This window comes from Anser cygnoides, chromosome 5 (assembly GCF_040182565.1).
Source record: "Anser cygnoides isolate HZ-2024a breed goose chromosome 5, Taihu_goose_T2T_genome, whole genome shotgun sequence".
Taxonomy (NCBI): domain Eukaryota; kingdom Metazoa; phylum Chordata; class Aves; order Anseriformes; family Anatidae; genus Anser; species Anser cygnoides.
This window is the reverse complement of record NC_089877.1, coordinates 65,048,655-65,060,913: the sequence shown is the minus strand read 5'-3', so window position 1 is coordinate 65,060,913 and position 12,259 is coordinate 65,048,655. Positions and strand designations below refer to the sequence as shown.

The following is a 12,259-nucleotide window of genomic DNA, read 5'->3' as shown; positions in this document are numbered from 1 at the left end:
AAAGCCCCACTGGAGTAAATAAAATGTCAGCTATCAGCTGGATAAAGCAGCAAATATTCTACTTGCATCACAGGGGTAAGCAACCTTAGCACAGCCTCAGGTGCCTCTGCAGAGCTGACAGGCGAGCACTGCACAGAGCTCGGTTCCTAGGCTGGCATCTGAAAGGACGGGGCTGGGGGGTTCAGCTGCGGCTCCTCGCCTTGCAGCACACACAAACAGCCCCAGCAAGCCCACCGACACGCAGCCGTATCGCTCACAGTGCCCCGCGTCCCAAACAGGAAGGGAACTGCAGGATTCTGTTACAAAATAATAATAATAATAATAAAGAAACCACCCACCTCTGGGTACTATCCTGAACACAGTAACTGATGACAAAATAGCATTTGCCCACCCACCATTAGCCTCACCTGAGCGTGGCTGCTGGCATTTTAAAAACTTAATCAAGAAAAATTAGTTTCTATGGCAACTAATGGTGCATTTAATAGATCAAGTAATGAGCGCTGTGTATAAGAATGCTGCAGGTTGTGACTAGCAGTATCAAATGCTGCGCAGTCACGGCACAGATAACCGGTGGGCACGCACTGAGTGCTGGGGTGCTCAGAGCTGTCGGGGTGAGCAGGAGCCGGGCGATGTTTTGGGGAACCACCGTGCACAAGCGTCTGTAATTCCCTCCCTCTGCAGTGCTGACTGCAGCCCTCTATTATTCTCTCCAGTGGGCTCATTGATATTGATGAGACCTGAAGAAATGTAACCAAATTACAGAACTGCTTCCCCTAGCGCCTCCAGCACTGTGCGCGTCTCCGAATCTCCACCTGCCTGTAACTACCTGTATGGAGGATGCTGCAGGTGGGAAACCGGGGTAAACTGAAGGCGTATTTTCAAAAGGTCTTTCAAAAAGGTCCTCAGAAACCTCTGTGTGGGTTCCGTGCACTCACTGGGCAGGCGCAGCGGGCACGACCGTGCGGGTTACAGCCCCCAGGGCAGCGGCACTGCCCCCCGGCATGGGGCACATCACTGGCAGAGGCACACGCAAGCTGTCAGCCCACTACAGAAGGACATCGGTTGGTTGGAAAGGTAAAAGCAACGCCTGGAAAGACAAAAGGAGTAACCATGCACCCCCGTAAAGCGCACAGGAGCACCAACACGAAGGAGAGAAATAGGGCTGCTCCTCCCAGCCCTTGGATGACTTGGATGGTCAGCGGCCACCTTGCAAAACAGATGAAAGCCACATCTACAGCCTTCTGAGAGACTCGTCTTCCCTCGTTATGTATCCAAGGGGACCTGCAACACGGTGGGAAGGAAAACCAGACGGGCACTGTGCTGGTAACAGCGGTCCCCCAGCATCAGCAAGGTCTGCAGTCCTGGGGACGGTCCACGGGATGGTGAGGGTTGAGGAGAAAGGTGGCCAGTGCTTGCGATGGCCGAGCACACAGCCTCTGCAGACACCTCTGCTCCCAGCAATTTACAGCAGCGGTCGGAAGCTCACCCACAGGCACCTCTCTAAGCCACACAGTCACCACGCTCCTTTCGGGCCAAGAGGAAGGCAACGAGAAGACAAATGTCAGGCGAGAAGGCCTGACGTCCTCTACAGCCAGGCAGAGGGCTCAGCTGGGTCCTGCTGAACCTCCCCCAGGCTCGGCTTCTTGAGAAGATCCACCCAGTAGTGCTGGCATCTTCAGCCCATCGCCAGGTCTGGCACTTGCCTGCCTGCCATCTGGCTGAGACCTTCAGGGGATCCAGAGCAGGAAAGTTCACATATTTTCCTCTTCTAACCATTAGACGCTTGGCTTTTAATCTGCCTCTCAGCAGTTGTGGAGACCTACTGTGAGCTCAGGATCAGGAAAGAAGGTGAATAATGCTAATTGGTTCCAATAACAAGAAAAAAAAAGTCTTTGTTAAGCAGAGTGCATGATTTTAAAGTCCCTCTAATACTGCAGGTGCAGTTGACTGTAGCTCCAAACCTCTAGTTTCTGAGATGCTCTGTTACCAAACTCAGCTTTGAACAGGACCAGAACTTTCTGCTTTAGCTGCACCCAGTGTTAAATGCTGTCCCTAGACCTGGAGGTTTGCAGAAGACAGTTCCGGAGTTTCACTTTGAGGACCCTAAAGGAATCTTGTTACGGATACAAGCCTAACGTTCGGTGTGGTGGGTTTGTCCGAGCACTGCTGCTTGGCTTCTGTACCTCGCGGAGCAGAACTGGGAGCAGGCGGGAGCAGGCACTCCGCTCGTGAGCCAGCACAACGCTTGTTCAGACTGGAGCCCAAAATTCACCTCCCATCTCCATGCAGTGGGGACTGCACGTGGGTTTAAGGACGGGACTTGGCAACCTCCACGTAGCTTTAATGCCCCTGCCTGCAGTGGCCTGAGCACTACCAGAAGACACCAGGCAGGACAACGGGTGGCACGCACGGGAGGCACCTTGAGGTGCACCGGGTTGCTGCTTGGCCTGGTGCAAATGTGCTGGTCCTGCTCCAGGAGTCCCTGTCACACTGACGTGGTGCTTCTGCTCCGCACAACACCCAGCAGCCTTTATCCCAGGCAAGAAGTCCTCGTGGTCCCTGTCCAGCTGCCACTGAAGTGTGAAGAGCAGCAGCGGACAGCGGTGGGCACAGACTGAGCACAGGGCATGTTCCTGGGCCCCGGGCAGGTGGTGAAAAAGAGCAAAGCAGCTGATGGCAATTAATCAGTCCAAATCATCTGGCTAAAACAACGCCTTTGAGGCAGTATTAGCAGTGGTACTGCACACGGTGCACATATGCAGTGGCGGTCCTGAAGGAACCTCAGACAAGACCTCTCCACCAGGAGTAACCCCTCAGGGTGACCCAGGGGGTGTCTCCCCTCCCCTCGGCTTCCTCCTCTGTCTTCTCCTTCCACCAGCGCCTGGCTTTCTCTGCCAAGGGATGGACAAGAAGCTTCCTCCATGAACCGACCATCTCACCTCAACACCCTTACCCCTTCACAAGCTTTCTCTCCTCTTTTCTCCATACCACACGGTTTTTGCCTCGCAGGCCCACAAGCATGTGCAAGACCAAGCCCTGATGGCACGGGCACAACTGCTGGGCAGACGCCCCCCAGCAATGGGGAGCCAAATCCACGAGACGGTTGAGCTTTCAAGCACCTTTGGTAAATTTTGGTCTTCCTCCCAGCACCAGGTTACCCAGCTCAGCTTCTCCACTCGCTGTGTTTGTGCTGCCACGTCTCCTCTAGCAGCCATCCTGTGCAGCGTCACTGCATCTGCTGCTTGTAGAAACCAGCTGAAAGGAACTGAGAGCATCGCACTTCGGGACACTTCCCTTCTCAGCCCAGATTTTCCCTGAGAAGCATCTGTCTTTTGCTCCCCTTCACCGATAGTGAAGAGAAGCATCCTCCCACCCGAGGGTGCGTGGAGCAGCTCAGTGCTCCCACCCTGGGCCCAAGAGGCAAGGCTGGGCTAAGGAGCCTGCTGCTGCACTGAGGATTGCTTCAGACTCCTTTATAACTTTTTTGATCCTTATTTACTATTCACATGAGGGTTTAATACTCGTTCACAGCAACAGCCTGACAGGAGTAGATGAAAACTGATGGGGGATTTTATAAATGCCTGGCACAGAGTTGCTTACTAACAGCATTTAAAACAAATGAGTTTCTGTGTTTGCCAATAATAATTGAAAAAGTCTGAGAAACACACTCAAGTTGAAGAGTATTCTTAAAATAGACACATTATTACCTGCTTTATTACCTCACTTCCTAGGGTCTGATGAAATAAAAATATAACTTATCATTTTGAAAATAATTTCTACAAACTATAATCAAACTATATCTTGTCAAGTTTCCCAGACCGATTCTGCTCAAATAAAAGAGGACTGCTAAAGAATAAATGCTGCACCATCCCTCCCAGCCAGCCGCTGCCTCTCGGTCACAAAGGAGACGCTGCAGAGCTCCCCTGAAGATCCAGGCCCATAAAGCAGGATGTATCCAACAAGCAATATAAAAAAAAAACACCTTACACTGGCTGTATTTAAAATACCCAGGAGTAATTATTGACAGGTAAGAGTAGTTTTATGGCAGCTGGAAACAGCGGGCTCCAGCGTGCTGATTTTACATCCATCCCCATCTCCTGCCTGAACTTGATCGGTGCTTTTCCCCAGTAGCCCCATTGACAAAAGCAACACAAACATTGGTGAGATTCATCACGGGCTTGTTTAAGAGCAGGCAGATTTTATGGGAAACGAGTCCAAGGGAATCCAAGGGGCTACAGAACCCATAAAGGTGCGTGCCAAAGTTTAAACACAGCAATGCAAAGAAGCAATAGTGTCTCAGCCTTTTTTTGTTGTTGTTGTTACTTTCTGGAGCACTAAAATTGAATGGAAATTTAATAGGAAGGTGATAAAAAGGCTAATGTTCAGACGCAGCCCTGGCAAGCCTCCTGTATTTTGCTGCAGAATCACCCATCTGAGACTACCAAAACTATCCCCCTGCTCTCAGGCAATTAATCTGAAAAAAAATATTGCAAGTCTTAGAGAGCTGTAACACGAAAGGGAGCACAAGAGAGCCGACTGAGGTGCCAGATGACAAAGAAAATCCATAAACAGGTAAAATGAAGAGAAATCAATTTTCTATCCTGAATCCCAGATGAGAAAATAGAGATTTTATGAAAAAGCAGCCATGTGGTTGCTTTCTTGATAAGAAGCTTTGGGTGTACAGCTTTTTGCATTTTTTTTATTTTTTTTTTTTGATGCAGCAGCATCATAAGCTTTGTTAGTGCTTAAGACAGCACCTTTCATGGCTGGTCCAAAGCATTTACTGACAGATAAGGGCCCTGCTTGCTTTGAAGCCACCTGTGGCCTGCAGGCTGGAGAGGGGCCTTCGGTGTCTGCTGCTCCACGAGGCGCTCCCCCTTGCCGGGGGAGAGATGCTCTGGGAAAGAAACATTCTCCAAGGAAGCACACTTGAAATATCAATCTACCTTTATTCTGGTCTTTTCTGCCTGCACATAAGTGTGCTATTTATCTCCACGGAAAAGCACCTGCTTCGCATCTAAAAAAGAAGTTAAATAAGCCCGAATAAGAGAAGTTTGGGCAGGCTGAAGGAATCCAACAGAACTCGAAGGCACTGAAAGCCAAATGTTTCAGAGGGGGCTGGAGCAGTCCTTTAGCCTGGGCAGATCCCATCCTCCCCACGCCGAGCAGCACCTCGCTCCCTAACCATGACCACCCCCTCAAGGCAAAGGGTTGTGAAGGGAGCGAGGTGCTGGAAATAAGTTCTGTAAAAAAACTTCTGTTTTGTAAGGAAGTGCTCCCACCCAACTTCTGCAAGCACTTTTACCTCCTTTATTTTTAAATCTTCCCATTAAAATGGAAACAGCTATGGAGCACATGGCAGAGGATCAGCACATCCCTCCTTCCTGGAGCAACACCACTCGTCTCCAGAGGATTCCCCTTCCCCAGCTCCCACCCTGACGAGTGGCATTTCCCTGCTGCTGGGGCTCTATATCCCCGTCCTTTGGGTTGCAACAGAGATGCTTAATTTGCCACTGCACAGGGAAAACCCTTGCAAGGCATTCGAGTGTTCAAAATCTCACACAAACATGTGCACCATGAAACTTGGTTCTCCCAGCTAATACCAGTGCACCCTCAGCTCTCAGAACAGGGCTCGCTCAGCAGCAGAGCAAAATGAGAAGGCACAGCAGAAAAGGGAGCAGAGAGTAGGCTTGGTTCACGGAAAAGACTGAAGGAAAAGATGGAAACAGAAAAGCACAGTAGGGGTGAATTAAGCATTACATTTGCACAGGGTCCTCACATAAAATAACCCCACAAGGTGCCCACAAGGGCAAAGAGGGGGGCGGTGATGGGGGGACACCAGGCAGCTGTGCCACAGGCTGACCAGACTCTCTAGCTTTGAATTTGATGCTATAAAACAGTGAGGCCTGGGAAAAGGTAGTTGCTTTCTGATTAACCTCCATTTTCTGCAGGACCACAATGCCACGGTTCTGACGATGGCCATGATGCAGGTGCACGGCGAGCTCCCCCCAGCTCCAGCCCTTCGCTCCGGTGCACACCATCTATGCTCAGTTGTTCCTGCCCCCGTGTTTGTATTTCCTTTCCTTCCACCAACCTCTACAAATATCAAGCACTCACACACCGGGACCCCGCGTTACAACATCAGTTTGCTGGGTTTAACACGTTCCCAGATATTAATTAAAAGAAAAAAGGCCGTAACCTTTTTAGCTCTTGATGCTTCTTCTGCAGCCCCCCAACACCCAACCCACAGCCCGGACGAGCCCTGCTCCAGCCTAGCACCGAGCAGCGGGTGAGGCAGCCCGGGCAGGCTGCGGGACAGGCAGGGACCGGCGGCGGGGGCTCACCTGTGGCCGAGGATGGCCCGTGACCAGGCAGGTCAGCTCCAGCGTCTCGCCCTCGCGGATGGTGTAGACCCGCTCCGAGTAGCGCTCCTCCTCGATGTTGCACGCCAGGCCCGAGTGCACGATGCGCACGGTGGGGGGGGCTGCAAGACCCAGAGAGAGAGAAAGCAGGTGAGCACCGCCGGCCCCCGGGGACCTGGCCGGAGCCCAGCACCCTGACCACGAAGCAGGGGCCTGGCCAGGAGCTGCGGGTGGGAGCCCAGCACCCCCACCACGCGGCAGAGGCCTCTGCCTCCCCAGCGCACGTCCGCGCCCGAGGAGGTTGCCAGGGTTTTATTAACAGCCAGCGATCTCCTGGGCGAAGCCTTCACGAGCTCATTTGCAGTTGGGCTATTTTTGCTTCGATTTCCAAAAGAGCTCTCCGTTATTGTTCTTTTTATTATATATCTTTCTAAATGTATTATCACGCTCATTATGCAAATGAGATGCCTTAATTAAACCACTAAAGTTAAGCAGGAGAAGCGGTGGGGCTGGTACTGCTTCTTTTCTAAGTCAACCCTGAAATCCAGTGGCTGTCTGAGGGATCAGGGCTTGCAGTTTAAGTTCCTGCAGACCCCTTACTTTAATTTTCTTGTAAACACAGACCAAACTACAGCAAGGTATGCTGGTTTGCATGTTGTACACATATGAATACAGCAATGCTGTTCCTAACACTCCGTGTACAAATTACAGCTCTGTTTTAGCATTTTTCCCAAGGACGTCTCCTGGTTGTAAGATTATCTTTATTTCTGAAACATGAAACTCCCAATTCTAATATTTTTCAGAGTGTGGATCAATAGAAGAAAGCCGAGATCCCGTTACTGTCCTGCTGCCAAATGAAATAACAAATGCTAAGCAGCAGAAGAGAGAAATTGTGATTCTGCTAAGTTTTGAAGGCCCAGCATTTCACCCTCTCTCCTTGCCCGTGTGCTGCTCCTGCTTGGTAAAGGTGGACAAATGCCGGTGCCCTAACCAAACCCTGAAGCCACCCACAGAAAGCCAGAGAGCAGAGCAAGCACCAACTCAGAACGACGATGCCACGAACCACCGGTGGCAAGGCTTCTCCCCAGTGCCCGCGCACCAGCTGCACGCTCCTGCCGTGAAAACCAACCGTGTGCTTTTACACCCGTGATCCTGGCCCCGTCCAGCCCCTCAGCAGACCGACCACAGACATGTCCCCTCCGCTGTGCCCTTTGCCACCCCCACCACCAGGCAGTGGGTGCAAACTCCGCACGTGGTCTCTGAACCGCAGCTCCAGCCTCCCTGGGCCACTCTCGGCGCTGCACATGGTGCCCAGCACGCCGCCCTGCTGGCTCTTTGGCATGCAGTCACTCGCCTGACACCCGCGGCAGGCACACACGGGACCCCAGCGGTGCATCGCTCTGGCACCCCACCAAGCCCCCGTTGGCATAATCCCGTCTAGGTTTGATGCAAGACGGCCGATAACTCAGATCTCTGACCCTCGCTCTCCAGAAGCTGAAGAAAATGAGACTCGGGCACAGGATCCTGAGCAGGACAGCGTCAGGGCAGCTCCAGAACAGGAAGAAAATTATTTCAGGCCACTATGACTAAGCCTGATACTCCCAGCTACCTCGCGTTGCTCCTGTCCATCTCAGTCTACCATAGTTAGATCGTTTTTTGGTAAGGCTGGCCTAGGCTAACCTCTTCAGCATTTCTGAAACCTGTCATCTCTGCAGAGCACAGGCACAGGCAGAAGAGTTTTTGCAGGCAATGAACGGGTGCTTCCCGCACCACGGGTGTGCCCCCAAGTCCAAGGGCACACAGCGACAGCTCCAGAAGGCTGCCAGAGCAGCACAGACCCAGCCTGGGGGGGCCGCTCAGAGCTCACCCAGCACGGGAACAGAAAGCTTCCCCGTGCTCCTGGTCACCCACCAGACGTCAGACCCTCCCTCTGCAATGACAGAAGTGTCCTGGGTCAGGAGTCAGTCCCCTGTGTCGTTCTCTGACCTTAAAATACTTCGCTGAGTCTAAATTTGTTTTCCTAGATAGAGCAGCAGCACTGATGCCCAGCGGTTGGCAGTCTTCCCTGTGCCAGGAGAGCTGCTCCCACTCCACGTGCCTCGAGCCATTGTAACGGGGGATTGTGCTTCAGAGCCTACTGCAGAGCCGGCACCAGCTGCATCCCGTGCCCTGGGACGTGGAACATCCTCCTCATCCTGCCGCACACAGCCATGGCACAACAGGGCCCTGGTCCACACCGGGGGCTTTTACAATCTCCCACAACAAAAATCGTAAAATACTGAAACGTGAAAGCAGAGCCATGAGCAGAAAGGTAAAACAAGGTTCAGCACAGATCGTGAGACTTGTGATAAAATTAGAAGAGTCAGCAACATTATGCCAACATCCTGCTGCCTTTTAAATTCATATTACATTAATATTACATTTTAATTCATATTATATTCATATTACTTCAAATTACATTTGGAGCGTCCTTTGTTTTAATGTCTGTGCCACTGCTCCATATCCATTAGGATACCCATACCCACCGGGAAGGCAATATAGACCAAAAAAAAAATATCCCCTTGGGTCTGACTACGGCAAAAGTATACCTTTCTTTCAGAAGAGATCAAATGAATAAAGGAAAATCAAAAATATTCTTACTTCTTTAAGTTTTAATGTCCTATGGTTCAGAACACACTGAGTCGTTATGAAATGTCACCTTCCTCTATGCCACGGGAATATTCATTACAGCTGCTTCTAAAATATGCCTCCAAGGATTTAATACCAGACGAGACATTAAAGTAATATATACTTGGCATTTATTTTGTTTGTGGCATTTTAGAAGAATTTGTCTTGTGATTATACACAGTAAATATTGCACGGAAGAATCCATCACGCGGCTGTCCTGGCGCTACGTGCACACGACGCAGAGCTGAGCAGGAGGTGGGAAGGAGAAGCTGAACGACCAAACCAAGAACACCCCCGTGCTTTTGCTGCAAATAAGTTGTATGGCACCGAGAGAGTTCTTCTTCCAAATGAAAAACGGTGCCAATCTGACCTTTCTCCATGTCTCATTATATATTGATGTTGGGTAGGTCCCCATTATTGGCTGCTCTTTTCCAGCGATTTCAATTTATTCCCCCTCTCCATCTCTCCCGCACACACTTACACGCCCACACAAGCAATTTGGTTTCAACTTGCAACAGGTTCCCCAGACAGTAAAGAGCCAGGAAGAAAAAAAACAAAAGTGTCATAAAATTTCTGTGAAGACAAAATTAGAAACTCCCGAAGTTGAATACATACTCAGGTATCTAGATACATTTAATAAAATTAAAAAAAAAAGGACAAAGCCGGTGCTGTGAGAAATGTTAGCTCAGCCAACTTCCACCTGAAACATGCAGTATAAAATTTATTTTCTGAATAAGCGTTGGAGCAAGTAGAAAAGAGTTCTTCTAACCAAGCAAATAAAAAGTGAGAGCTAGCAAAATGCTCAGAAAGGAGTTGCTTTGTGCCTGGCAGCACATTTGTGTAGCTGTGGTGCAAACAGGAGACCTCGGATGACTGCAGTGCCCCTACCCGCCTTTTTGTTCAACGTGCTAGCACCTCTCCCGACCTTAATCACAAAATTTTCAATATATTTCCTGGAGAAGCTCAACTGCTGGAATTTTATGAATAAATGGTCATCGCGGCACATATTGGAAAATATTGTTTTAATCTCAGACTTCACCGTCAGGAAACGGGACCGGCCTCCGCAGCGAGGTGAATCCGTGAGACATTTCGGCACTGTCTCGGGGAGCCCCCAAATTGCTGCTTTGCTGGAAGCTGGGGGTGACTGGCAGCCCACCGTTGGTGGCTGAACACTGATCCAGAGGGCTCTTGGTCTGCTTGCCTTCGTTCACTTTACATCATTTGCTTTCCCACCCTTGATGATGCATTTCCCTCTGGGCTCCCTGTCCCACTTTCCTTCCTGGTCTTTCAGCAACAAGCAGAATGCGAAGCCTTTCTCCTCCTCCTTTTTCACATGCTCCCAGCCACCTCCATGTTTTGGCAAGTTTGGATTCATCCTGGATCTACAACGCTGGACATGCACACACCAGACCAAGAGCAACAAAGAAATAGGGACAAAACCCTTGCAGGAGTTTGTCCCTGCACGTCCCCAGCACAAAGCAGGGCGCTGCCAGCTTCAGGTGGCCTCAGGCAGCTCGCTGCCACCAGCAGCACAGCAGAGCACGCTTGCTCGTGGGATGCAACAAATTGTTATGATTCCAAATCATGTTACATAGGAAAGAAATCTTTAAAAGAGACGGAGATCTTAGCCTGTATTCATGTCCGGAGAATTACCATGGCCTTATCCCCACCCAGAGCATACCTAGTGTTCCAGAAACAGATACCAACAGACAGAGACCATATGGTAGACACCATAAGTTTTTAATACTTGCCCACCAGGAGGAACAATAAACAGCACTGTAATGAGTTGTAAGGGGAAAAAAATCTATCTGTTCCTAGAAACAGCATTATGGTTCCCCTAACTCAATAGATACTCTGCTGATAAGCTTTGTAGTGTCAAAATTAGGTCAGTCTGTGACAGTAGTGTTGGGAAGCGGCAGGGTGATTTAATTAGCTCAGAGCCTTCTGATGGTAGTGCTATCAATCAAGAAGGCTTCCCGAACTCTGGAAATGTGGTTTAAGTCGCAGAGATATGGGCAAATATCAAGCAACATGGCAAAAACAGTCCAATCCAGGAGAAAAAAAAAAAGTGGGCTTCATCCTTCTCTTGCAAGCCTGATGGGCAAGGACAGATCAGGGCCAGCTCAGCAACAGGACATACATGATAAATGCTACCACGTGCATAAAGTGAGAGTAGGCAGGAAGTATTTCGTACTGATAGACACATCTTTTTAAACTACGGACCTCTCCCTGCTATCGCTTTTCTACTAAGGGTACTGCAGGTGACACGCAGCCATAAAGCTATTAGAAAATACTAAAGAAATGATATTTTAAGCACAATGCGGAGCAGACCAGGAACATCACAACCAATTTCAAATGCCCCTTACCGGAGCAAGGCCCCGCACAGAGCAGCACCAACGCAGGCAGCCTCTAGCGGAAGGCCTCCTGCATTAGGTACCTGGCCTTCATCTCAGCTAGGACCCAAAATGAAGAATGCAGCTGATACCCTGAATATTTATGTAATTAAAGCTAGGTGTCTAACATTTCCCATTTCCCACAAAGAGTACTACACTTCTAAACATAAAAAAAGCTGGTCTGATAATAAACTTATCCGCCAAGTGAATATCACCTAACCTCCAGCTGGAAAAGGACACATCAAGTCCCACGATACCTGCAGTAATACACTCTACATTGATGAGAACCATTGCCACAGGGCAGTACATTCATCATGGTAATACCACTGAGATTCCCAGTCATTTTATTTGCAATTAGCAAAATTAAGAGCTGATATGAGTATTGGAAAACTCAATTTTGAGAGTTGCGAACATCTGCAGTTACTTTAAATCTTCTCTTTCTAAAAATAAAAATAAAAAATTATTTCCTCCTTATTATGCTGCAGAACTGCATGAAATTCACTGGGGACTTCACTCTGTTAATTTCTTGTTAATTGGTTTTGCGTGGAAAGGCTCATGATGCAAAGCACCGCTGCAAAACCATGGGCAGGATAACCAAATTACACCTAGGCACAGCCAGGGCTGACAAAACAGCAGCTCATAGTGGGGGACTAACGCTGGCCCTGATGCTCTGCAGGGCATCCTCCACACGTATATAGTGACCATTTAACGTCCCAGCTCTGGAGCACACCCAGATCTCCAGCAAGTTCTGCACACACGCAGGGATGTGGCTGCATGGATCCTGCCGTAGGACTGGGATAAATATTTTCCTGGAGGGGGTAAAGCAGATTACTCACG

General features: G+C 49.6%; 1 protein-coding gene across 4 annotated transcripts in view; it reads right to left on the bottom strand.

The window, feature by feature from the left end:
- Positions 1–12,259, bottom strand: part of MDGA2 (MAM domain containing glycosylphosphatidylinositol anchor 2) — a 336,382-nt gene that overhangs the window by 221,466 nt on the left and 102,657 nt on the right. For all 4 annotated transcript variants that reach the window (XM_066998721.1, XM_048065998.2, XM_048065999.2 and 1 more), the window contains exon 2: positions 6,345–6,484. In XM_066998721.1, the coding sequence (XP_066854822.1) occupies positions 6,345–6,484 (140 nt within the window). The remainder of the gene's footprint in view (positions 1–6,344; positions 6,485–12,259) is intronic.